Source organism: Ovis canadensis, chromosome 17, assembly GCF_042477335.2.
Source record: "Ovis canadensis isolate MfBH-ARS-UI-01 breed Bighorn chromosome 17, ARS-UI_OviCan_v2, whole genome shotgun sequence".
In the NCBI taxonomy this organism is placed as follows: Eukaryota; Metazoa; Chordata; class Mammalia; order Artiodactyla; family Bovidae; genus Ovis; species Ovis canadensis.
Window position 1 is genome coordinate 56,571,487 of NC_091261.1, and position 27,390 is coordinate 56,598,876.

At 43.6% G+C, this 27,390-nt stretch overlaps 1 protein-coding gene, 1 non-coding gene and 1 pseudogene across 3 annotated transcripts in view; 2 read left to right on the top strand and 1 right to left on the bottom strand.

The window, feature by feature from the left end:
- ADGRD1 (adhesion G protein-coupled receptor D1) overlaps positions 1-27,390 on the bottom strand; it is a 176,790-nt gene that overhangs the window by 148,092 nt on the left and 1,308 nt on the right. Inside the window, exons 3-5 of one of the 2 annotated variants that reach the window (XM_069558652.1) lie at positions 18,978-19,061; positions 16,734-16,829; positions 14,803-14,925 (exon numbers count right to left, since the gene is read on the bottom strand). In XM_069558652.1, the coding sequence (XP_069414753.1) occupies positions 14,803-14,925; positions 16,734-16,829; positions 18,978-19,061 (303 nt within the window). The remainder of the gene's footprint in view (positions 1-14,802; positions 14,926-16,733; positions 16,830-18,977; positions 19,062-27,390) is intronic. The other variant, XM_069558653.1, reaches the window with a different exon arrangement.
- On the top strand, positions 23,717-23,789 carry TRNAW-CCA (transfer RNA tryptophan (anticodon CCA)). Its single transcript has one exon. It is a non-coding gene; the product is annotated as a tRNA-Trp (tRNA).
- Positions 26,555-26,764, top strand: LOC138422815 (translation machinery-associated protein 7-like; annotated as a pseudogene).

A 27,390-nucleotide genomic window follows, 5' to 3' on the forward strand; every position in this document is an offset into this window, starting at 1 on the left:
ATTTTTTTCTCATTCTAGAGACAATATATGTTCAATGCAGAAAATACAGACAATAATAACAGGTAATATTTATTAAGAGCTCACTGGGTACCAGACACTTTTATAAGGGTTTTAAACAAATGCTATCCTCTTAAATATGGAGAAGGAAATGGCAACTCACTCCAGTATTCTTACCTGGAAAATCCCATGGATGGAGGAGCCTGGTGGGCTACAGCCCACCGGTTTGCAAAGAGTCAGACACGACTAAACACTGAGCATATACCTCTTAAAATTGTAATATTACAAAATGAGGTTATCACCCCCATTACGCAGATGAAGAAACTAAGGCCGGTTTGCACAAGGTCCCTAAACTAGAGACTGACTCTGATTAGATTCAAAAAATATGATGCACAGACATCATCTATTAAGGCAGATCCTTCCAAAACCTCTTCCATAAACATTTTACAAAGAAAGGAACCAATTCATACATACTGGTTTATAAGCCACATTTTTTAAACTTGTGGTATCATAGACTCCTTCCAATGTTCATAAATGTGCCTTGACGTCATCTTTGTTTTGTCATGTCACAACATGACATTCTAAACAGTTACTGAAGGGAATTCCCTGGAAACCTAGTGCTTAGGACTCTGCTCTCACTGCAGAGGGCACAGGTTCAATCACTGTTTGGGGAGCTAAGAGCCTGCAAACTGCTTGGTGCACCCAGTGAGTAAAGCAACAAATAAGTAAGCAAGAACTGTAAATTTTTTATATGTTTATTTTATTTTTAGTTGCACTGGGTCTTCACTGCTGTTCGAGGGCTTTCTCTAGTTGCGGCACATGGGGGCTACTCTTTGTTGTGGCGTGCAGACTTCTCATTTCGATGGCTTCTCTTCTTGCAGAGCACAAGCTCTAAGCTTGCAGACTTCAGTAGTTGCAGCACACAGGCTTCGTGGCCCCTCGGCATGTGGAACCTTCCCAGACCAGGGATCGAACCCATGTCCCCTGCATTGACAGGAGGATTCTCATCCACTGTACCACCAGGGAAGTTCTGTAGATTTCTTTTAAACAGCAATCTCCCCATGACTAAGTCTTTTAAGTTTTCTCTAACTTTTAACTTCCCAAACTGAACTGGAAACTAAACGTCTCTGCACACCTCAGATCATATGCCTTTACAATAGATTCCCAGTAGAGCATTTTTAGTCAAAGAGGAAGCCCACTTTGAAAGGTTATGAAACCTATAATTGTTCATTTCCAACAAAGCAGGGCCCATGGAGGCCCTGGCAGCCAGGACAGCCACGTCCAGCTCTTAATGGTGAAGACCTGACCCAGGATCACCTTCCAGACAAGGGAAGAGGGAGGAGAAGGGGAGGGGGGCAGGCTCCCCAGGGAGGGCCGACAAAGGCCAGACCAGCTAGAGGCTCCTGTTATTGCCCTTTGGAGCCCGATCACCCCCACTCTGCTTCTCCAACTCCAGTAACATTTACCCTTTCTTTGCATGTGAGTAAACTGTGTGAGTGTGTGAGAGAGAGAATGCATGCAACGTGCCGGGCACAGCTTGTAATAGCTGGAAATAAATCAGGCAGCCTTGGCCCCCTCAGCCTAGTCCAGGCTTCAGAGATGCTGAGAGCGGAGGTACTCAGGGCTGATCAAAACAGGCCCAAGATTGGAACTCCTTGGTGGTTCAGTGGTTAAGAATCTACCTGCCGATGCAGGGGACACAGGTTTGATCCCTGGTCCAGGAAGACACCACATACCACGGAGCAACTAAGCTCACCCCACAAGTACTAAAGTCCCCTAGAGCGTGAGCTCCACAAGAGAAGCCGCCGCGATGAGAAGCCCGCACACCACAACTAGAGAGTAACTCCACTTTGCCACAACTAGAGAAAGCCCACGTGCGGCAACGAAGACCCAGCACAGCCAAAAATGAATAAATAAATACGTTTTAAAAGCTAATAAAGTAATATGTACATCATAATACCATGTGTCTCTAAAAAATTCATAAAACAATATCATAATTTTTTATTAAAAAAGATGAAATTTGAAATAATGGATGAGGCTCAGAGAGACTGCAGAGCAGAGTTTCAAGTAGCCAGGAGTATGTTCTCAGGGCTATTGAGGAAAGAAAAAAGTCCTCAAAAGTGCCCTGGGACACGGGTCACTGCAACTAAATGACAGGACTTTGGTAGGTTGTCCAGAGAGCATCTGGGCTGTCCCAGACACTGTTCTTCTTTGCCTTTGCAAAGGCACCAGGTGGAGGGGAGTCCCAGGCCCGGGGTCCCCCAGGTCTTCTGTCTGCCATCCACTGCAGGGGCACAGAGTCCGAAAACAAAACCCCAAGCCTCCTTGCTTTGCCTCTCCACTCAGAAACAACCAATTTCACAGGGACACGAACACAGCACATTGTGAAACTTCTGTTATGAAATGATCCCCAGTGGGATTCACAAAAGTCCATTTTTTCCCAAACACTTTGCTGCATTGAAAAATTTCTTTCGCTCAATCCTATCTTGGTGGAATGTCTTTCTGTCCAGGAAGAAAAATTAAACATAAAACATTCAATTTGGCCTTAGATAAGGAAAGATCGAAGCAGATAATGGTTTCTATAAGCCAAGCTTTTCATTTTGGTTCATTCAGCTGACAAAATAATCATTTGTCTCTGAGGAACAGCTTGTATTTAAACATCAATTTACGTCCTCATGGAGTCTTCAAAGATTCGCAATGAGTCCTCTAATATTAGTATTTTCAGGAACTTTGCTTCTTGCACCGGAAATTGTCAATACAAAGAAGAAAAAGTCTAAAGGAAAAAGAAGTGCAGTATTGACAAATTGATTCAACACTTTTCTTCTTCTTATGAGCATTAAATCCTCATCCATCCCAAAAGCAAAGAGAGAAAAGTTCTTTCTTGATAAAACAAACAAACAGAAGAAATTCCAGCTGTCCCAGGAAAAGATGGATACATTTGAGTGCATAAATATTATAAAATTCTGCAAGCCAAAAGACTCAAAGCCATGACAAAGTCAAAAGACAAACGACAGCCCAGGAAAAAAATATTTGTAAAACATTTAACAAGCAAGAAATGAATGTCCTTACTATATAAAGAACACTTTAGAAAGAAAAGTAAGTTCTACTGTTTAAGAACTTGCTTTGTGCAAAATAAAATGTCCTAAGAATTTTACACGAGTTAACTCTTTTAATCCTCCCAACAGCCCTGTGAAGTAGGGGTTAGTATAGTCCCCATTTTACAAGTGAGAAAACTGAAGCCCAGGCGGGTAAAGTAACTTATCTAAGGCCACATAGCGAGTGATGGAGTCAGCATTGGAACCAGGCAGTGGGGCTCTGGAATCTGCGCCTGTCATCTCTCTATCCTCTTTTGGAGATGACGTTCTTTGGGAGAGGGCTCACTTACTGAATTAGACAACAAAGATTCTCAAGAATTCCATAGAGGAGAAAAATGCCTACAGATGTGGAAGTCTTGCTGTGCGTAATCACCTCTGTGTCTGTGGTGAGTGGGGCAGAAGCAGCAGGTAGGAATGGGTAGGGAATCTCCCCAGGTAGAGGACCAGACCTGCAGACTCAGCACCATGTCCTGCGTGTTCATAACTCAAGGTGGACCAGACCAGGGGCCAGCGGGGAGGGCAAGGAGACCCGCAGGTGATGTAGCAGCCTGGATATCCATCCTTCCTCACCCAGCACAGCATTCTTGGGGAGAATCGCCGCCCCCCCCTCACCAACCTCTGTGTCCTCTCGGTCAAGTGGGACTGATTACACAGCCCCAGGCTCACGCGGGCTGGAGCAGTCCGAATCACAGTGACTGGTTCAGGGATGGCCGCGCATCAGCTGATAAAAGGGAATCCTGGAGGCTCTGAGTCGACATTGCTATCACACTTGGAAAGCCCTCCTGAGAACAGAGCCAAAGTGATGGAGACAGGAGCTTCCAGTGACGTCATCTAAGCACCTGGACCCAGTTCGTCGTGGTAGACTGAATCTTCCCAAAGAAGCCACCGAATCTCCCAGCCCATCTGTTTTCATGCCATGTGACCTTCCCATTCTCCACCAAGACTTAGGCCAGTTTCTCCACCTGCCCTCTGGCTGATCTGACCAAGAGGAAACGACAGAAGTGGGCCTGGCCAGGTTCCAGAGACAGCCATTAATTGTCTGGAAACTTCCGCCTTCGGCTTCTTGGAGCACAGAACAAGTCCAGGCTCTGCTGGTAGACAAAGAAACCACATAGAGGAGCCGGAGGTGCCAGAGATGTGAGTGAAGAAAGTGGTCTTGAGAAACCAGCTCAGGGACCCAGTCCTGGCTGCCATGGCTATAGCCATGAGACAGCCCTGCCCAGCCCCAGAACTGTGAGAGGTGATGCTAAATTGCGTTTCACTTGTTAAGTTTGGGAGTGCTTCTTATGCATCAGTCAATAACCAGAACACAGTCTTACTTGGAGCCTATCAATAAATCCCCCGAACCTAGCTGAGTTGAATTCCCATTGCTTACAAACTCTCAGTTGACTATGACTGTCCGCAGAGAATGAGTCCCCTTCCTGACCCTGAAGTCCACCAAGGGCCACCACAAGGACGTGCACATGGCTTCCTCTCTCTTTCCTGACCACCACTTCGGGTGACAGATTTGGGGGCGGGGGGGGGTTTGCTGGGGAAGCTGCTGCAGGGTGAGCAGAGGGAGCAAAGTGAGTGTTAGTCACTCAGTCAGGTCCAACTCTTTGCAACCACATGGACTGTAGCCCACCAAGCTCCTCTGTCCATGGGGATTCTCTACGCAGGAATACTGGAGTGGGTAGTCACACCCTTCTCCAGGGGATCTTCCTGACCCAGGGATTGAACCTGGGTCTCCCACATTGCAGGCAGATTCTTTACCATCTGAGCTACCAGGGAAGAGGGAGCAAGGAGATGCTCTATTCTTTTCTGTTTCCAAGAGGACTTGGTTCTGTTGGGACCTAACAAACGGCATGATAGGCTTCAGGGACTAAGGGAGGACTCACGGGAAAGGCTGAGTCATTGCCCAGTGAGGTCATCCCTGCGGATGCCAGGACTTGTCTAATCAGCATACTCCCCATAACCTGGTTTGAGTTTATCAGGACGTAAAAGACATCCCCCTGCAGCCAATAGCCAATTAGTAAATACCAGGAAACCCCTGCAGCCAATAAAGATTAGCCAATTAGGAAACTCCTGCAGCCAATCAGCCCTTGCCAACTCTCTGTTCTAAAACCTATAAATTCTGCTGTAAATCTGGGCTCGGGGCTCCTTGCTCCACTCCGCTGTGTTGGATGTGGCGGGAGCCCTAGCTTGAGCTAGAAATAACACCCCTTCATGCTTTTGCATTGCTGTGGATGTCTTATTCTCTCAGTTTTGGGGACTCGGACTCTGGGCATAACAGTTCAAGACAGAGGTGGCTCTCATCCTGTGTGAGACACACGTCCACCTACAATGTGATAGCATGAAATGAGCTCATCCACACCTGTCAGCCACCTGAAAGCAGGTTTCCATGAGAACCACCCAGAGCCTGCAGAGCAGGCTCAAGAACGTTCTGGAGTGGGGAGCTGAGGGCATCAAAACCAACGCCATCCCAACAGGCACAAGAAAAGATGCTCAACATTGCTGATTACCAGAGAAATGCAAATCGAAACTTCGATGAGGCACCATCTCACACCAGTCAGAATGGCTACCACTAAAAAGACTACAAATAACAAATGCTGGAGAGGGTGTGAGAAAAGGGAACCCTCCTCCACTGTTGGTGGGAATGTAAACTGGTACAGCCACTATGGAGAACAGTATGGACGTTCCTCAAAAAACTAAAATCGAGTTGCCATGGGATCCAGCAATTCTACCCCTGGGTTTATATCTGGACAAGTCTGTAACTGGAAAGGATACACGCAATAGTTCATTGCAGCACTATTCCCAATAGACAGGACATAGATGGACCTAAAAGTCCATCAACAGATGAATGGGTAAAGAAGATAGCCCCTCCGCCGTCTTTAAACCACCTCCACATCACTGACTCTGCCCCTCTGCCCTCTCTCTTTATAAGGATTCCTGTGATGTCTCTGCCCCACACAGACAATCAGGACAGTCCCCATCTCAAGTTTCTCAACTTAACCACTCAACTTCATCAAAATGGGTAAAGAGTACATGGGATCACTGTGTATTATTTTCTACAACTGCCTGTTCATCTACAATTATCTCAAAATAAAAAGGATCTCATAAAAGAAAATAAAAAAGATTTTACTCGGTCGGGAAGGCCTTTAATCTGATCTGGCTGATTCAAAGTCCAATTTTATTACAGCGTATCTCAGGCATGGGAGTTGGATGTTCTCCCAGTTTTTGGTCAAGAGAGCCTCCAGAACTGGGGCCTTGGTTTCTTTATTTGTAGAAAAAATAGAAGACATCAAGGGAATCTACCAACTGTAGGCTTCTAAGTGCGTTTTCCATGCGGTGTGGCCACTGTGTGTGTTAGGAGGAGAAGAATGTACAGGGTTCTGATAACAGCATCTCTACGGAGTGGCCGCCTGCTGAGTGCTTCTAAAAGAGCACAGGCTGAGAGACACTGATGGGGAGGTTTGGGCTTTCTGGCTAAGCTGGGAAAAGACCCAGACACCTGGCAGTCAACCAGCAAGCTTCTGCCCTCGAATCAGAATCCTAACTCTGATTTTTCTTAAGACCCTAAAGTGTAATCTGTACCTCCCCATTTCAGCTAGTACAGGGTGATATGATGATTTCTCCCTACATCTTTCTAAGAGTTGATAGTTTCAGTCACTCTGGTCTTGGACAGATTCTCCAAGAGAATGTTAGCATATCAGCATGCCTTTATCTGGGCTTCCTGAGTGGCTCAGATGGTAAAGAATCTGCCTGCAAGGCAGGAGACCTGGGTTTGATCCCTGGGTTGGAAAGATCCTCTGGAGAAGGGCATGGCAATCCACTCCAGTATTCTTGCCTGGAGAATTCCATGGGCAGAAGAGCCCAGTGGGCTACAGTCCATGGGGTCACAAAGAATCAGCCACCACTGAGCAACTAACACTTTCATGCCTTTATACAACAGGAATCACAGTATGAGATGCTAATCCCTTCTCAGTCATCTTTCAGTTCTGATTATGATGAGAAGAAAGTCCCTTTGTATGTAAGTAACACTTGCTAATCCCTGTTTTAACAAAGAAATGCCACATGTCGAATTCAGAGCCTCTGGTGGGCAATGGTACCCACATGGAACTCAACAACACAGGAATCTTCTACTTAAGAAAATGATGATTGGGTTTCAGTTCTTGGGGATGATAAGTTTCCTTTTCAATTGAATCTAGTGAGTGAAGGAAAGTCACTCAGTCGTGTCCGACTCTTTGCAACCCCATGGACTATAGAGTCCATGGAATTTTCCATGAATCCACGCTAGAATACTAGAGTGGGTAGCCGTTCCTTTCTCCAGGGAGTCTCCAGGGGATCTTCCAACCCAGGGATCAAACCCAGGTCTCCCACATGGCAGGGAGATTCTTTACCAGCTGAGCCACCAAGGAAGCCCAGGTTTTATAGTTCAGGTGCTACGTGTATACAATTTAAAAAAAAATCATAAAAGCAATTTAAAAGTGAGAAAAATTAAGAATCTTAAAAACTGTCTTAAAAACATTCTAGCCTGACTGGAAATTTAGATAATTGCATCATTCAACCTCAACCAATTAAAGTAAATAACCCACCCTTGGACTTCCTTGGCATAAATACATCCTGCCTTGCTGCCTTCATTGTCTATATTATATAAGCTGAGTTAAGGGGATGACATGCCATTTTTTTTTTTCATCCACATTAGGACTGTAAGGATAGAATTATGTCTGGCTGTGTAAATTTCCTCAGCAAAACTTTCAAGTGATCTATTCTCACCTGTTCTCAAGAGTGCAGAGACCCAGGTGCTAAAAAACACAGAGAATGGCTCCTAAGACTTTCTTATTCCTCCTAAAAATCATAGAACAATTGAGGAGCAAAGTGTGGGGCTATATATACATGGTTAAGTGAATGCAAGAGACCTTACTCTTAAAGTAGAAATGTTACAAGGTATCAACTCTATGGCCCCAAATTCATTGTCTTTCCTAAAAATATCTTGATTCTCACTTGACATAGAGAAGTGGTAAAGATGCTGAAGCTTCCACACTGTATCCTTAAAAGTTTTTCCCCTCAGCTCCATGATTACAAGGAAGTAATAACCAAAATAGGGTGGGAGAAATGATATCATGAAGAGCAAAATTTGGAGAGAAAAAAAGCTAAATGTCATAGTGGTGGAGAACCTGGTTAACAGAAGAGACACTGGGTGAAAGATGAGGAATTGCATCTTGAGTCACAGTTGAGTTTGCAGTGGTAGAAGTGGTCAATGAAATGCAGAGAAAAAGATGATCGAGACCCAGAGGGATAGTGCTTCTCTGACCTTAATATACATGACAGAGGCCATAACTCGAAAGCCTGTCTTTCCAGGCACTGACTCCATAAGAGAGCCAGCGTGTCTCCTGTAGGCAGCTCAGGCCGTATTTTTCAACTTGCAGACACACTCCTTGTCAGATCAAGCCCTGCATATGAAATACTACTCATGCCTACGCTTCCTGCCTCCCCAGAAGGCTCTCTAATTTCTTCTAGAAATATCTGGTGCTCTAGGACTCTCATTCACTCTCACCATTTCTCTCCTCAATACTATTTTAAGAAAACCACAGGTGACTGGCCACTCCCCTTCAGTCTCATCAAGCAGAGCGCTGAGAGTCCAAAGTGAAAGCGAAGGCTGCTCAGTCGTGTCTGACTCTTTGCAACCCCATGGACTATACAGTCCATGGAATTCTCCAGGCCAGAATACCGGAGTGGGTAGCCATTCCCTTCTCTAGGAGATCTTCCAACCCGGGGATTGAACCCAGGTCTCCCGCATTAGAGGTGGATTCTTTACCAGCTGAGCCACCAGGGAAACCCAAGAATACTGGAGTGGGTAGCCTATCCTTTTTCCAGGGAATCTCTTCCTGACCCAGGAATCATGAACCGGGATCTCCTGCATTGCAGGCAGATTCTTTACCAGCTGAGCTACCAGGGAAGCTGTGAGAGTCTAAGGGACTACCAGAGAGCTGAGAGTCCAAGGGACTCAGGAAATCTGGAGAACACTGGGTAGTCACCTTCGCTCTAACCAACTGATGCCAGGTGGGTGGGTAACACTAGGATTTACTGATTTTTTAAGAGAAGACAGAAGTAGAGATTTTTTAATGAAATTTTATCTTTCAGGGGAGTTGAGTATTAATTTAAAAAAGCATTTAAAGCACCATGAGAGAGGCTCTGTTTCTGCAAACAGTTAGGCAGGCTTTTTGAACACACCCATTCTGCCGCAAGCTTCCCAGGTGGTACTAGTAGTAAAGAACTTGCCTGCCAATGCAGGAGATGTTAAGAGATGCAGGTTTGATCCCTGGGTTGGAAAGATTCCCTGAAGGAGGGTGTGACAACCCACTCCAGTATTCCTGCCTGGAGAATCCCATGGACAGAAGAACCTAGCAGGCTACAGTCCATAGAGTTGCAAAGAGTTGGACATGACTAAAACAACTTAGCATGCACATACATTCTGCCAAAAAACAATTCCGAAAACTTGTTAAAATAGAAAATTTGTGAGAACCGACATAATGCCAGCAAACAAAACACATTTGTGGGCTAGAGTCAGCCTTGAGCAGTTCTGAGATTTGGTCCATGAAAATCACCCTGAGTTAAAATTCAGATCTCCAGGCCCTGTCCACAGAGATTTGGATTCAGTGGGTCCTGGCCTGGAGACTGAGAAGTTCCATATTTAGCAGTCTCTGCACTGGACTGGACTCTTCTGCTGATGGTCTAGAAACAATACTTCAAGAAACTCAGCACTAAATCACCCTGTGGCTCTAGGCTATCTTGTGCCTTCTCTGGACCTCAGTCTCCCCATCTGTGAAATGGACGTGATGAATGAATACTTCTCTCTGAAGCTCCATCAGGCTTTCAAACATCCCTAAAACTCCCAATCATCTAAGGAAGACAGAAGTTGGATCTGTGCCCAACAATCAGGCCCTTCTGGAAATTTTTGTCCTGAAACACCATTCAGAATAGCTTACCATTTTGTTGATGGCATTGAAGTTAGTGACTTAATGCAAAGTTGAAGTTAGTAACCTAATGGAAAGGGTCTAAAAAGTCCTGTCGATGCTGAGAAGAGAATGTGGGTGCTGAGATTTTCCAGCTAATGCTATGGAGCTATAGCAGCTTTCTTGGTGTTTATAAGCAGAGGAAGCTCTAATGCACAAGAGGGAAAAAAGAAGGGTACATTTCCAGAGGGGAGGAAAAATTAACAAGTAAAACAGGAAGAAGGTCTTTCTGGCAGGCATCCAAGATGATTGAGAGGTGAAGTGGAATTAGAGGTAATTATTCAAAACGAATTTAGTCCAATATCAGGAAGAAGTATCTAAAAGTCAGAGGGGTACAAAAACAGGACTGGCCCATTCAGGATGGAGAAGGTCTCATCACAGGTGATATGCAAATGATGGCCCATCAGCTATGTGCTGGGGAAGAATTCAAAGGCATTTAAGCATCAGAAAGACAGACTAGACGTATCTGTTCAGTTGATAGGGATCGAGCATCTATCGTGCTGATATTCATCCCTGAAAATATAGCAGTGACCAAGACAGACGAATCCCTGCCCTTGCAGAGCTAAATGTCCAAGAAGGAGGACACATAATGAACAGGTCATCACCAAAGATGCAAGGGACAGAGGGGGACATACAGGGACCTGTGAGAGCAAAGGGGAACGCAACTGGTGTGGGACTCATCTCTGTAAGAGCCACACTGGAGCTGAGCCCTCAAGGTCTATAGGGAGGACTTCCCTGGTGGTCCAGCGGTTAAGAATCCACTTTCCAACTGGTTAAGAATCTACCTTGCAATGCAAGGGATGTGCGTTCAATTCCTGGTCAGGAAACTAAGATCCCACATGCTGAGGGGTAACTAAGCCTGTGCAAAGCAACTGAAGAACGCCCACGTGCCTCAACAAAGACCAAGCAAGGCCAATAAAACAATAAAATTAAAATAAGGTTTACAGGGGAGTGAAACGAGATGCTGCAACACTCCAGGAAGACTCCCTCCTCATGCGGATTTCTGCTGGTCGTGGGAGTTGGAGGAGAGTTGCCTCAGTATTGAAAGAACACAGACTGTGCTTCCTTTGGTTTATGTTCAAATAGACTTTCTCTCTCAGAGGATTCTCCAGAGCCTCTCTCCCATTTGCACCCAACGCCCATGAGAAAATTTCCCAGGAGGCACAATTTGCCAAAAGGCAGGTCACACAGTCAGCTCAGAAACCAGAGAAACTAGCCAAGTGGGTGGAGAAAAGCCCGAAGATAAGCAGGTCATGGGTTCGAAATCTCAGAGTGAGCAGCTGGCAGAGAAGGAAGATCCCACGTTCTAGCTGAGAACTCGGAGAAGGAACAGCTAAATTGCTCAGATGTTTTATCCTTTTTTGAAAAGTTCAAACCTCAACCCTGTCTCCTACAACGTTCTTTAAAAAAAAAAAATGAAATCAACCAAAAATATGAACAGAGACCACAAGAGAATTGGGAAATCACAAATATGAAAATAATTGACCTGCTTGACTGGGTGTGGGAAGTGTTTCTCTCCTTGTTTAAGTGTTGAGGGAATTCCCTGGTGGTCCAGTGGTTACGACTCTGTGCTGTCATTGCCATGGCCTGGGTTCAATCTCTCGTCAGGAAACTAAGATCCCAGAAGTCACACAGCACAGCCAAACATATATATATATATATTGTCCCAGCTCTGCAACTACAGAGTAGCCACTGCCTCTGCAACTAGAGAAAGACTTCAAGCAACCACAAAGACCCAGCAAAGCAAAAAAAAAAAAATTGTTTAATCACTAACAGTGCACTTGAAATCATCTCACTTACTTCAAAATCTATGTGGAGTTTGATTTGAAAAATGTTGGACGGACTTTTCCTGTTTAAATCCTATTCTCCTTAAACCTAGAAACGTAAGCTCATTGAGGCCCCCAGGAAACACCCCAGAGCAAAGGATGTGGTCAATAAAATGGAGCAATGCTTACAGTGATCCTTCGAATGACACCATGTTTGGTGGTCCTGTCTGAACTCCAAACTGAGGGAGGTGGATCAAGAAATACCCAACCTCCCTCAGCATCTGCCACATTAAGACCCCTGCTAGCATGGCCCCAGGGGGCCAAAGGTGACTTGAGGTTTCCTGGCTTCACCACATATCTGGCCACACTCTAGAAAAGTGGCCACCCAAAAAATACCTTCAAAGGTTCCAGTTAACCAGGACACACGAGAAGCTATCAACAGGGTGGGAACATGAAGCCAAAGTTTACAGCTCTCTATACCACGTGAGCTCTTGTCTGTCTCATTTTTTTGAGGATGAAATGAGTTAATACATGTAATGGGATTAGAACACTCCAGTTTAGTTCAGTCACTCAGTCATGTGACCCCATGGACTGCAGCATGCCAGGCTTCCCTGACCATCACCAACTCCCAGAGCTCGCTCAAACTCATGTCCATCGAGTTGGTGATGCCATCCAACCACCTCATCCTCTGTTGTCCCCTTCTCCTCCTGCCTTCAATCTTTCCCAGCATCAGGGTCTTTTCCAATGAGTCAGTTCTTCACATCACATGGCCAAAGTACTGGAGTTTCAGCTTCAGCATCAGTCCTTCCAATGAATATTCAGGACCGATTTCCTTTAGGATGGACTGGTTCTTGCAGTCCAAGGGTACTGACACCAAGTAAACAATGCATGATTGTGGGTGATTATGATGACTGGTCCAACCACGTCAGCCCCTGTCAGGGGGTCACATCTGAGCAGGCGGACGAAGTGAGGACTGAGATCCTGGGGACAGGAAGCACATTGGGAGGCATCCATACAGGACAGGACCCCAAGGGCTTCTCAGTGTTGGACCAGCCACGTGCCAGCCTTCAGAACAGCCCCATGAGCAGGGAACTAAAATCTGGCTTTGATTGACCCGTGTTACAGGTAAGGAATTTGGACTCAGAAGTTAGGTGGTTGCCCAAGGTCACCACAGAAAGGATTAGGACGCCATTGAAACCCAAACCACCTGGCCCTGGAGCCCAAACCATTAACATGCTCTATGTCCAGCAGGTCCAATGATCACAGGGTCAGAAGTCAGTGATGAGCTGAAGGGCAATGTCCAACACAAAAGAAGGCCCCTCCATTCAGCCCCACAAAATCGGAATAAGGGAGGGAGATTTCTCAAGAGAAACCGGGAATTTGTGTTTTTATGTGAAATTGTCCTATTTTTCAACTTTGGCAGCTAATCAAAAATTTTAACTCCATGCCTGCAAAACCAGGCACAGCCACAGGGCAGGGTGAGCTCAGAGGCCTCTAGTTTACGACCTCAGAATTCAGGTTAAGTTTTCCGATAGTTTTGATTTCCAGTAGCTGGTCACTATCATAGTCACCACTGGTCCCATCATAGTCATCATTCAAAGGCTGCTTATCTGTGACAGTGCCCAGTTACTGGAATTCCTGGGACCTTCCCCTCCCACCTGAGTCAATTCCAGTTGGTAGCTGGGGCTGTGGAGACCGTTCTTCCAAAGAGAGACTGTTGCCTCTCAGACGCAGAGACAAACTGGACAGAAACACATCCCTACCCTGCTCCTCCTCCTCTTCGGCCGTCCTGATCAAGGCAGGGAGAGGGTGGGGCAAGCACCGGCTGCCCTCTTGTTTCCCTTAGTCCTTGTAGCTGAGGCGGGGCTGTTTTAAATTTAGAGAAATAAACAACTCTGCTGTGTTTATAGGGCTGTTTGAATTCAGGAACAGCTTGAACTGTGGATTTGTAAACCTGGCTGTGGTTTTAGACCTCAAATCCCTTTCTCAAAACTCTGGGTTCTGCAAAGTCCAAAATGTATCCTCCCACACGTGATCACCTTGTTAAGCTTTGTTTGCTTTACTGGAATGTAACCAATGAATTCATCACAGGGCAGTTTTGATAAGCCCATTGGATGCCCAAAAAGACTTAGGGCTCTCAGACCCGCTTGCATTAAACTCTTTTTTTTTCCTAGAAAGAAAACTTTTCAGTTGCTTAGGATAATGGAACTTGGAGGCTCGAAACTGATTTGGATGGTAGAGAACAGTTTCCCAGAACATTTTGAAATGTGGCTCAAATCTTCATTTTCTGAAGCTCAGATCCTAGAGATCTGGTTACTTTTCATAGAGAAAAAAAAAAAAAAAAGGAAGAAGAAGGAATAGATTCCTAACTTCACTTTTGTACCTGTGTGTTTCACCCATGGTATTATTTTAACCATAGGTCTACAACCTTTCGCTAGGACAGCTCTCACCACTGCCCCCTCCAATCTCCACGGATATAAAAGAAGCGAACCCATGGCACGAGTCTTAAGAGGCATGCCCCGCCCAGACCCATGGCCAACATCCTGGAGCCAGAAATAGCGTCCCGTGAGCCACACCATCAATTTCCTGCCCACAAACGCCATGGCCCCATCCAAGCTCCACTGCGACATCGCCGTGTCTGCTTTTTATGGAGGCGTCTTTTTCGTCTGTTTCTTGGGGGTTTTGGTTGTTGTTGTCTGTTGCTTTTTTGCTTTACAAGATTAAATACTTTGCTCTCATGCCTCTGTGAAATGGTGTGTTAATTCCGTCTCCAGGACCAGTCTCTGCATCCCCATCCCCACCCCTCCCCTCAAGTCCGTACGTGACATGCGCACGCATGGTGCAGCTGAACTTTGTCTCCACATCTGCCACAGCCCAGAGGAACAGATGCCACCTGGCAGTGAAATGAACTTGAAAGAAAGGAAGAAAAGAATGGAGCGCATCACTCACCCTCAGGGCCGCACTGTGCCGGATTACTGATGCAGGAAGTTTTGTTCTTTCTGTAATAGAGAAATGTGACTCCTTTTCCCTCCTTGAGGTAAATGCCTTTGTTGACCTTTCCTTCTACAATATCTAAGTAAGAAGAATGGCAAACATTGTAGATTAATAATTGCAGGAGATGAAAAGTCCAGAGACGTGTCAGGCTTACAGACAACTTTGATTTAAATACGCTGTATTATTTCTATTTATAATTAAATATTTCTATTCAATGACGTTACAGATATTATTTAATATTAATGGCATTTAACATTTCATAATTGCAAACTAGACTATAAGTAATGTATTAGTGTCAATATTAAATAATATTCTATCTTATTAATATTGTATCTAGTAATTAATATCATCCCAGTGTATAATATGCATTGAATATGACCACATTATAAATACTGTATTTGAGTTACCAGGAGCCATATGATTAGCTTTGGAGTCCTTCTCACTGTCTTCTTTACACGAGGCTTTTCAGGTGAAACTCTGAGATTCAATTTCAGATGCAAAACTACACCTGCACTCTCTCTCTTCTGAATTCTCTCACTGAAAGCCCGTGACCCGACACATGGGAACCCATGATTTTAAGAGAATTCCTTTCCAGGCTCTAGGAGGGAAACTCAGCGCCACACTTCAGTCACCCCAGCAGAGCCTGCCAGTGACTGGACCGCAGGGCCAGTAGTCCTGGCGGGGACGCCAGCTCCACCATCATTTGTTTGTCCCATTCTGATAGCAGACCTCTCTGATGGTGTCAGTGTGATGGAAATGGTTTACAGAATAGATAAGGGAAGACTATAAAAGCCAAGGGTGACGAGTCACACACTGTTGACTGGGACCAAAGCCACTCAGATGCCTCCTCTGCCCTGTGGCAGCTGCGTCCTGCCCTCAGAGCTGGTGGTCCAGCTGAAGATGGACAGAAGTGCCAGGGGCCCTCTGACTCGACCACTACCCCAGGTCAGATTCTCTAACAACCGTTGGCATGTAGATACCAACCTGAAGGACTTCAATGTCTTTCCTTACTGTTTTAAATTCATTTTTTAAAAAATCTATCTGATTTATTGCTGGGGATGGGGAATCTATATATTACATAGTTAAAATGGGCAACTTGAAGTTGCAGGATTGAATGAGGCTGTATAAACCCCTAAAGCAGACAATTTGCTTGGCAAAATTAATTTTGGAAGTGAAACACCCCATAGTTGAAAGAACGATCAGGTTATATATTTTTAAAAAGGTCAGGAGCAAGACCTAAATTATCTGAGCCAACTTTCCATACTGACCAGAAAGCTGCCCAATTGCTACTATCTGTCCTGTTCTGTTCTGCCTGAGAAAAATCTGAAACATGTGGGCCTTGGAGGTTATTAAATAAGATAATCATTTAACCATGACTCTTGCGGGTGTCTTTTAGAAAACAGCTTCTAATGATTTAAAAAAAAAAAAATTCCAGCTACAGAAGAAATGCTGATTTTAGTGTTTGCAAGACATCAAATTTTTGATGAGGTATTTTAAAATTGACTTTAATTTTCCATTTCAAGGGCATATTTTTCCTTCCCAAAAGAATATAATCCATTAAAAAAATCCAAACAAGGTTTATTTTTTGGAAACTATCTCATCTTATGTCTGTATTGTTCTGAAAATAAGCAGCCGGTTTGGAAGACCCTGGTTGCTTGAAAGTGCACAGACACACCCTACCCTACTATCCTTCAGTCTGTGATATTTCCTTTAGAATTAAGCCGCGGTCTTAAGTCCTTACCATCAAATACCCTGAATCTTTGGCTCTTGGGAAGATATGCGCTCATTTGCTAGTCAAGATATAGTGAATTCGTATAGAACCAGATCAGATTGGCCTTTCAGTTCACTGTAGATCCAAACTTAACACAGAAGTAACACATGCTCACCTACGGTTGCAGAGAAATTTGAGTAGGCAGAGTCATTGGTATAAACAAAGGTAGAATTATGAGAAGGGAGCACAGTGAGGTTGTGGGTTCGTGATGCTGGGTGAAACAACAAAAGAAAAAAGCACAATGAATGACATAAAAAACAAATGGAACTGACATATCTCTCAACATAATACACGTCCATAAGTGTGCTTTCCTCCCACAAGCAGCTCGGGTTCTCTCTCCCAGCCCCACCTCCCGCTCACTTATTCAGTCAACATTATGGCAACTCCAGCAGCCCCACACTGTCCCAGAGCTAGGGTGCTGTGGCTGTCGTATTTGGTTCCCATGTGCTGGCCCCAACTCCCATCCGGATACTTAGTTGAGAGATATGAAACTGAACTCGGCCACAAAGTAGCCTTAACAAAAAGGATTAACGGTTGTGATGTCACAAGAACTGATGAAACAGAAGCACAGCATGAAAACAACTGCATGTTATTACGACAAATGGACAAAACAACAGAGATTTAATTCAGCAACAAATAACAAAGCAGTGCATCCACGCAATAATTTCCAACACCATTCAACCGTCCCCAGCAGTAAAATGTGCTGATGGATTCTATTCCTTTTTCTTGTTGCCTTAAGAAACCTGTAATCAAATTGAAATATGCCAGCAGAGCACTATAACATAAAGAATAGACCCAGCGGAAAAGGGCAGTGAAACGTTCATTATTCGAGTGTTTCGGGACAAACACCAATATAGTTTGAGTTTTATGGGAAATTAATATTTTGGGTGAACAAAATCCAACCACAATGTAATTGTATCTGATAACCTATGACAATGAGATGAGTTGACAGGGTGAGGAGAGAACTATACGGATCATTATTTGAACTCTTGTCTAAAGTAATTACGGAAATGTTAGCACCCAGGTCCTAAACATGGAGCTATTTTGACAATGCATTTTCCACTTGGAATGATCTCCTTTCAAAGGCTTTAAAATAAAAGCCCTGAGAAGAGAAAATTAGATTATGACAAGGGGAAGCCATTTCTTTTGACCCGAGATAGTCACGAAATGAACTGCCGCAGGAACAGTCCATCCCTATAGCACAGACTATTTGGAGAATATATGAAGCCCCAATGGTTCAGTGTAAGTTTTCATCATGGCCGCCATTGCTGCCCAACATGCAGGCAAGGAAGAGATAACGCCGGATGAAGGCAGGGCTTTGGGTAGCCCTGCACAGGAAGGAGGACAGCATCCTTCTGGAGGGCCCTGCTCTTTGAGTGCCTTTAAGGATGCCAGCAGCAGAGACATCCACTGTAATACTTCCTGATTTGCAAAGTTTAAGAAAGACATTTTAGAATCTGAGGTGACAATTTATGACAGCACATGACATCCTGGGAATAAGGAACAAATCAGTGTGCTGGTGTGAGAATCCTAACAAGCAGCAACGTGGGTTTTCTTTTTTAATCTATTGCAAAGAACCAGTACAGACAATCTGAGCATGTGCTAGCATGGTTGTACATAAACTTCCTGCTGTACAAATCAATCACTGGACATAATCAAGAGGAATAAAAATTAAAATGTCAGAACATCCCAAATTACTCAAAACTTACACTTTAAAAAATCTTATTGGGATGGAAAAAGTACTCAGGGCTGTCTGGGGTTTCTCCTTCCGGTAAAAGTCTGAACTAAGTCAGATAGAAACTTTATTTTCCATGGAATTGCAGACCACTGGAAGCATCTTAGGTGATGTTCAATGACAGGGGGGCTGTCAGTGAAGCATGGAAGAGCTGATGGGTGGGTGGGATTACCTTTGCTAAATGAAATTGTGACCTCACAAACAGGGCATTACTCTTCACTGGCACAACCTTTGGTCCTAGATTCAAATGGGTCCCTGCTTTGGCAGGCGTGTAGATTACGCCATTTGTGTCTACCTAGAAAACATACATCCTGACTTGTACAGAGGTTGACCCATCAGGTTAAAGCTGAAAACAGCTGCTTTTGTTTCAAGGTTGTTGGAGAAAATGCACATCTTAATATTCTGAAACATAAATGTTGTCTTTTAATCATAAAAACATATAAAAGTTCTAGTGAAAATACTTTGCAATAACAATTATTAAGGGGAAGCAACACAAACGTCTATTCATCTCTGTCATCCTGGCTTCACAGCTGATGCTGTTTGTTGTTCCCTGTCTCTCTGGACTGCCCCTAATTCCTAAGAGATGCCCATGGGGCCCCAGTTTCTGTTCCCACCCCTGTCTACCTCCAGTTGTCTCCTGAAGTTCGTGGATCCCATCCACATTTTCCAATGGCCAGTAATGGGAAGCAGAAGCCAGGACCTCAAACCCTTGAGGGAAAAAAGAATAAAAATGTTACATCACTATTAGGAAAGAAAGAGCTGGACATAAGGAGCTACTTACTACCTACATCAGGAATTGGGGGAAGGATTAATTATCAGAGTGACTGTGGAGGTACTCAAAAGGTATTTGAACAGATTCAACACATACTGCCAGGTTTCAAAAACTCAATAAATTAAAAATAAATGAATATTTTTACAGGATAAAACATACTACATAGGAATAGATATCTTTTAGCCAAAAGAAAATAAAAGCCATTCTGCCTAATGGCACAACACATGAAGCATGCCCACACGTGTCAGAGAAAAAGATAAGAATGTCCATTGTCCCTTATCCCACCATTAGTCCCTATGCTTTAAGAGAAATAGCTGATGCAATCAGACAAGAGAGAAAAAATAAGGCTGAAAAAGAGGAGGAAGCCCGCAGCTATACTGTGCAGACAGCGCATGAGATTCTTTACAAATACGTCCTCATTTCAGTCTAACAATAATCTATAAAATAATTGTACTTCTAGCCATCTGTTAAGACAAGGAATACAATACCACCTCAGCAGTCACCCAGCCAACTGGTTTTAGATACAATCCTCCATAGACATCTCTTGAATTGATCTTGATCTTTCTATTATTGCTCTGCTTCCTCCATACTAAAAATCAACCCTTTAAAAGTCTCCTTTAGGGTCCTTGTGCTTTGAGTAGACATAATATTGTGTAGACATGCTCTTTTTTATTCTGCTCTTCTCACTTAATATCATATGAATTATTTCATTTATTTTTTTTTCTAACTCTCATAATGGAGTTTGGGTAATAGTCCCTGGAGAGGCTGCACCATCACACACTCAACTGTTCTCCTAACTTGAATCTCCTCTTGGATTAATTCTCTGTGAACAGTTCCCAGAAATGGAAATAAAGATCCAGATGACTAAATAATAATCAACTGCCTTCAATGTCTGCCAGGTCCCAGAAAAGTTAAAATTACCAAAGTAATCTTTGTGTGGTTCATTGTAAAAAATATTTTTTAAGAAGAGATAATATGATCATTATTTTCAAATGATGTATGCCTGATAATGAAAATGGAAAACTATTACAAATAAGAAAAGAATTTAGTAAGTGAAAAACTGTTACAAATGGTAAAAGAATTTAGTAAGGAGGCTGATACAAATTAAATATGCAAATGTGAATAGCTCTCTTGTATTCATATAATAATGCTAAAAAAATAGAAGAAAGGTTTTAATTTATAAATGCAATCAGTAAAGAGAAGACATTTAAGAACAAAAGAATAAGAGCTACACAACATTCTCATGAAGAAAACAATCACATCATACTGAAGGATGTAAAAGAACCCTTGAATAAATGAAGGGCTTCCCTGGTAACTCAGCTGGTAAAGAATCAGCCTGAAATGCAGGACACACCGGTTGACTTGACCTATTCTTAATAAGGAAAACTCAAAAATCAAAAAATATCTACTAAATGTGCTCAACATCTCTAATTATCAAAAATACAACATTAATTATCAAAAATTAAAAATACAGTGAGGTACCACCTCACACCAACCAGAATAGCCATCATAAAAAAGTCTACACATAATGAATGCTGGAAAGTGTGAAGAAAATGGAACCCTCCCACACTGTTGGTGGGAATATAAATTGGTGCAGTCACTATGGAAAGCAGTATGGAGGTTCCTTAAAAAACTGAAAATAGAACCACAGTATGACCCAGAAATCCCATTCCTGGGCATACATCCAGAGAAAACTCTAATTCAAAAAGATGCATGCACCCCCAGTGTTCATTTCAGCACTATTTAGAACAGTCTAGACATGGAAGCAACTTAGGTGTCCATCACCAGATGAATGGATAAAGAAGCGGTATATATATATACAGTGGAGTACAATTCAGCCATAAAAAACGATGAGATAATGCCATTGGCACCAACATGGATGGACCTTAGAGATTATCTTACTAAGTGATGTAAACAAGGCAGAGAAAGACAAATGCTAAATGATATCACTTATATGTGGAATCTAAAATAAAAAACAATGATACAAATTAATTTATTTACAAAATAGAAATAGATTCACAAACATGGAAAATTAACATATGATTACCAAAGGGGAAAGTAGGGGAAGGGATAAATTACAAATTTGGGATTAAAATATATAACTACTATACACAAAATAGACATAGACAGTTTAAGGAAAAAGAAATACAAATTACTTTTAGAAATATAAGAAGTTCAGCCTTGCTGATAATTTTAAAAAGCATGTTAAAACTACAGCGAGCTAGCCTATTCACTTATCAGACTGGCAAATGAAGTTACATTTATTAGAAGACTTAAGTAGCTCTTGGACTGCAAGGAGATCAAACCATTCAATCCTAAAGGAAATAAACCCTGAATATTCATTAGGAAGGACTGTTACTGAAGCTGAAGCTCCAATACTTTGGCCACTTGATGCAAAGAGCCAACTCATTGGAACAGACCCTGATGCTGGGAAAGACTGAAGGCAAAAGGAGAAGGGGGTGGCAGAGGATGAGTTGGTTAGATAGCATCACTGACTCAATGGACATGAATCTGAGCGAACTCCAGGAGACAGTGGAGGACAGAGGAGCCTGGTATGCTACAGTCCATGAGGTTGCAAAGAGTCAGACAGGACTTACTGACTGAACAACATACTGAAGTGGGCAAGTTCTACCAGCTTTTCTGGTGGGAGTTCACCTTTCTGGAGGGCAATATCTATCAAAATCTTAAGCTCACATGATGTTTGACCTAGCAATTTAATTCCTAGAAATTTATTCTAAAGATCTATCATATTCTCATGCATATGATCAAAGACCTATGTACAAGGGTATTTGTTGCAGAATTTTTAAAATAGTAACAAAAACCTATAAACAGCCTACATGCTCATTTACAAAGGGCTGGCTAAATAAATATGGAACATCTTTATAATGATCTAGGGTGTAGCTAGGATAAATAATGAGGCTGATTTACATGTACTGACATAGAATATTCTTTAGTCATATTGTTAAGTTAAAAAAATCTAAGTGAGAAAAATATGTATATTGTGAACTATTTTGTGTAAAATACAGTGTTTCAGAGGGCAGGGAAAAGAGAAAGAGGGGCTGCTTGGCTGTGTACTCTAGAAACTGAGATTAGTTTGGGGTAACAAAATTAAGAAATGATCCCTTGATTCTATGAGCCTTCCTGCCCCGGATGGACATGGCCATTTCTCAGTGGAGCTGATAGGGAAAGAAATTTATTACCCACAGGCTTCATTTCTGTTTTATTGACTGTTATAGTGAAGTCGCTCAGTCATGTCTGACTCTTTGCGACCCCGTGGACCCCCCTACCAGGCTTGTCCGTCCATGGGATTCTCCAGGCAAGAATACTGGAGTGGGTTACCATTGCCTTCTCCAGGGGATCTTTCCAACTCAGGGATCAAACCCGGGTCTCCCGCATTGGAAGCAGACGCTTTAACCTCTGAGCCACCAGGGAAGCAATTGAATGTTAGGACCTGTATTTTAACAACCATTTAAGTCTTGCTTTCACAATTAAAATGACCATAGATAATGTTCACATGAAATTTTCAGAGGAAACTGAAGCACTCCATCTAACATCTGAATTTCTGCCAGGATGCCAAACATGTGCCCAGGTCCAGATCATTGGGTTCTTTTTACAATTTGCATCTGTGAGGCTGTCCCTTCAGGGTTATGTACATGCATCAAAAATGGAAGCCAAAAACCCAGCTAGTTCTACAATAGGGGCCAAAGAGAGGTAGCTGTGTGCACACCTAACTCTCTTGTACCTGTTAGGGACTTGATGTCCTCTGGGAAATGAATGGTTCTATTCCAGGACCTCAACAGTAAGAATATGAAATGCAAAAATCAAAAATATTCATCTTCCTTTCTACCATGATTGTTTTTTTCTAAAATCTGGGATATTAATTTGGAAGAGGAGAAGACATCATTGACTTGATATTCAACTCATCTGGGGGAAAAAAATAGGAAAAGGAAATAACATCTTTTGAGCAAAGAATAGATGTTATATCTTCAGAATCTTCGTCTTCCTAAAGTGAAGCCTGTGGGTAATAAATTTCTTTCCCTATCAGCTCCACTGAGAAATGGCCATGTCCATCCTGGGCAGGAAGGCTCATAGAATCAAGGGATCATGTCTTGTTCACATAGAAAGATGCCCCCCCGCACCTGCCTGCCAGCCAGTGCCCAGTGATGGGAAGTATCAGTGATTGGGTGAGGGGGTCTGTGATCATGAGAGGGCCTACATGCTACCTACCAAATGGCCCAGATGTAACTATCAACACTGAGTTTGTCCAGTAAGTCATGAAGGAGGTGCAAACTGAAATATCCATGAGGCCCAGGGGTATGAGGAGTTACCTGCAGGGAGGCCAGGGATGATGTTCACCTTGGCTTCCAACTTGGAAGGCACAGGTGATCAAAAAAGGTGCTGGGAACAGACACCTGGACTGCCCCCGAGTTTCTCACTCCCAGGTCTCAGGGTGGTGGAGGCTGGGCGGGGGAGAAAATGAGTGTCCTGTCTAAGGAAAGTGACTTCTCCCCAAGCCAATGATCCCACCTCTGTAGGAGGATATGCCCAGTATTGCCAGGTTTGCCACTTTCAAAAAGAAGTCAGAGGGACTTCCCTGGTGGTCCAGTGGCTAAGATTCCACACTCCAAATGCGGAGGGTCCAGGTTCAATTCCTGGTTGGGGAACTAGATCTCACAGGCCACCACAAAGGGTTTGCATGCCATAGCTAAAGATCCCACACACCACAACTAAGACACAGAACAGCCAAATATATAAATACTATATAAATATTTTTAAGTCAGAAATACATATTTTTTTTAATTTGAAATCTCCCCACATGGTAATGTCAACAATTTAGGTTTTTTTTTCTTAATTAAAACATTATGTGGCATGAATAAGACATATCAAGGAACTGAATTGAACACATAGATTTCCTCTTACAACCTAAAGAGTAAACAATCCATAACCCTAAAAGTGTCAGAAGAAAAGGATCTCATTCTTTTGTGAATTAGACAGTTCAGCTATTTTCCCAAAAAGAAGGTGCTGTGGAATCTTCAGGTTGTACAGTCACCCTGGTTTTCACCAAAGAAACCTAAGCAGACTAACTGTCTACTTAGACAAGACAACAGCTGAGGGGTAACACGGTTCATACAGGGTCTTCAAAACATCCCCCAGCCCTAAAAAATAAACTGAGAGAGACAGACTTCCAGCCTAGGTCACAACTATAAAGCAGTTCTTCAGACATACACAGAGCCAACAGGCAAAGGAAAAGATACTAAACATCAGGGAAATGCAAATCCAAACTGCAAAACTCACACCAGTCAGAATGGCCATCATCAAAATGTCTACAACTAAATAAATGCTGGTGAGGGTGTGGAGAAAAGGGAACCCTCCTACACTGTTGGTGGGAATGTAAGTTGGTGCAGCCACTATGGAGAATAGCATGAGGTTCCTCCAAAAACTAAAAACAGAGTTAACATACCATCCTGAAATACCACTCCTGGATATTTATCCAGAGAAAATTCTAATTCAGAAAGACAAATGCACCCTTATTTCACAGCAGCACTACTTACAATAGCCAAGACATGGAAATAACCTAAATGTCTACTGACAGATGAATGGATAAAGAAGTTGTGGCGTATGTAAACAGTGGAATGTTATTCAGTCATGAAAAAGAGCAAAATAATGGCATTTGCAGCAACATGGATGCAACAAGAGACTCTCATGCTAAATGAAGTAAGTCAGACAGAGAAAGACAAATGCCATATGATATCACTTACATGTGGAATCTAAAATCAGACACACGTGAACTTACCTATGAAACAGAGTCACAGACACAGAGATCAGACTTGTGATTGTCAAGGCGGGGGAGTGAGGGAAGGGATGGATTGGGAGTTGGGGGTTAGCACATGCAACCTATTACATACACAATGGGTAAACAACAAGATCCACAGGAAACTATACTCAATATCCCGTGATAAACCATAATGGAAAAGAGTATGATAAAAATATATATATATAGACACATATACGTATGTATAACTGAATCACTTTCAAGTATGGCAGAAATGAACATGACATGGCAAATCAACTCTACGCCAATAAAATACATTTTTAAAAAATCAGTTCTTCAGGAATAATGTCTCATCCATACTTAATGTTTTGTTGATCCAGTTTGGTGAGAGGGGCAGAGAGGGAGGGGTATCAATATTCAGAAAGAAAGTTAATAAAAGCTTTCATTTTTCCTTTCCAGTTTTTCTTCCAGATTTTTCTATTCCATCCTTTCCCTGTTACTTACTCTCTGTGTCAGGAAAGGGAAGCCCTCACCCCTTGAATGTGTGGAATATGTCTCCAGGGTTCCACTGACTTCACTGGACAGAAATCTACACCACACAGAGGAAAACTGGTCCCTGCCAATCCCGTGCCAACCACGGTCCCCTCCTGTTTGGCCCGTGACACACCGAGTTCATTCCACAGCAGGACGCCCTGCTGTCGCCCCTGCCCAGAAGTCTGCTTGCTTTCTTGCCGTGCATAACCAGCTCTGTCTTTCAAGCCTCGGTCCACGGGGCACACCCTCTGAGAGGCCTGCCCTGATCACCTTTTATCACCCACCATCCACTCTTTCTACCAACCGCCTTGTTTGTCTTCCCATGGCACTCACACTATAATTTGAAAGTTTTTGTTTGTTAGTATATTTGTTGTCTGTCTCCTCTATCAGACTCTTTGTGACTTGAGTGCAAAGACTGTTTTGTTTGTACCATATCCCAGTTATTTAAAACCAGGCCGGGTGTGTGTGTGTGTGTGTGTGTGTGTGTGTGTGTACGTACATGTATGTGTCAGAAATCTGGGTTTTTGAACTTGAACTCTCCCCATCCAGGTTTCATTGGCTATTGCTTCTTTTTAGTAACATGTCTGTGATTGTCAGTATTAGTATGACTTCTCTAAGGTAGTTAGTTGACCAACAGAAAAACATCTTCTACACTAAATTAGGATGTGAGAGGAACAGTCTCTCTATGAAACCAAGGCCAGGTTCAAGCCGCTCCTTGAAGCTGAGAGCCTAGGATGCGAGTGGATGTGGGGAGATGTGGCCAAAGGCACAATGTGGGAACCTCCCTACAGCTCTCTTTCCTCCCTGACGGGGCTGGGGTCTCAGGACCGCTTTGTTCACTCTGCCTGAGTTCCTGGCCAGACCCCTCCCCTCATTTCCCTCCGGGAAATCAGCGTGTGCTATGAGGCATGGGTTAGCAGTAGGGCTCACACAGCCTCCCTCTAGTGCGACGCTAGATGATTTATTTATTCCCAAATCGTTCAGCATTTTGGCCAAGGAAGGGGAGCCGGCGAAAAGTTACCACCTTCACGTCATTTTCAGCAGAAGACTGAACGTGACTGTGCATATAAAAACAAACAGCGGCACAACCTGGAAGGGTCTGGGGAAGGGGCGGCAGGTGCTATGTCGGGCTGCAAAGGTGCCAAGAAGAAGCCCCTGAAGTAGCCCCAGAAGAAGCCCAGGAATGGATGAGGAAGATAAGACATCCAAGCCGAAAAGGAGGAGGGGCAGAAGAAAGCCAAGGAACTAAAAGCGAAGGCTGCCAGGGAAACGCCCCTGGCCACAGGTGGAATAAAGAAATCTGGCGAAAAATCTGCTGGCCCTGGTGCCTGAGGCAATGACGATCCTTAGTCCCATTTCTGCTTAAACATCTGGACTCCCTGCCATAATGTCTGTTGCCACCTATAGCTAGGAGGAAGTGTTGTCTTGGGACCTATTATACATTTAAGGATAAACTTTTGTAAAAAAAAAAAAAAAAAAGAAGAAGAAGAAGAAAAAGAAGAAGCGGCAAGCCCTGTGAGACCTGCAGGTAAAGACAGGGAGATGATAGGATGCCCCAGCGCCCACAGTGAGGGCTGCATCACTCCAACAGGGACAGACCCCCACCCCACGTCCACCTTCACCCAGCACCACGCTGGTGCTCCCACCAGACCGGGGTCCATCTCCTGGGACCTGGATTCACACCGTGGGGATGCTGCGCGCACCATCTCTGGCGGGTTGTGGAGGCAGCAGGGCTGCTCCAGACATAATCACGGCCAAAGGCACACTCACCCCCAGGTCAGTGTTGCTCTCATGGCTCCCAGGCAAAGATTTGGGGATGTTAGTGTGAGGTCCCCTCCACCGTGCGTGTACCAGCCAAGCAGCAAATGGGAACAAGGGCCAGTAAGTGCACTCCCACCATGGTCCCACAGGCCTCCTTCTCTGGGAAGGAGCAAGGAAAAGTTTCTCGCTTCTTCCGT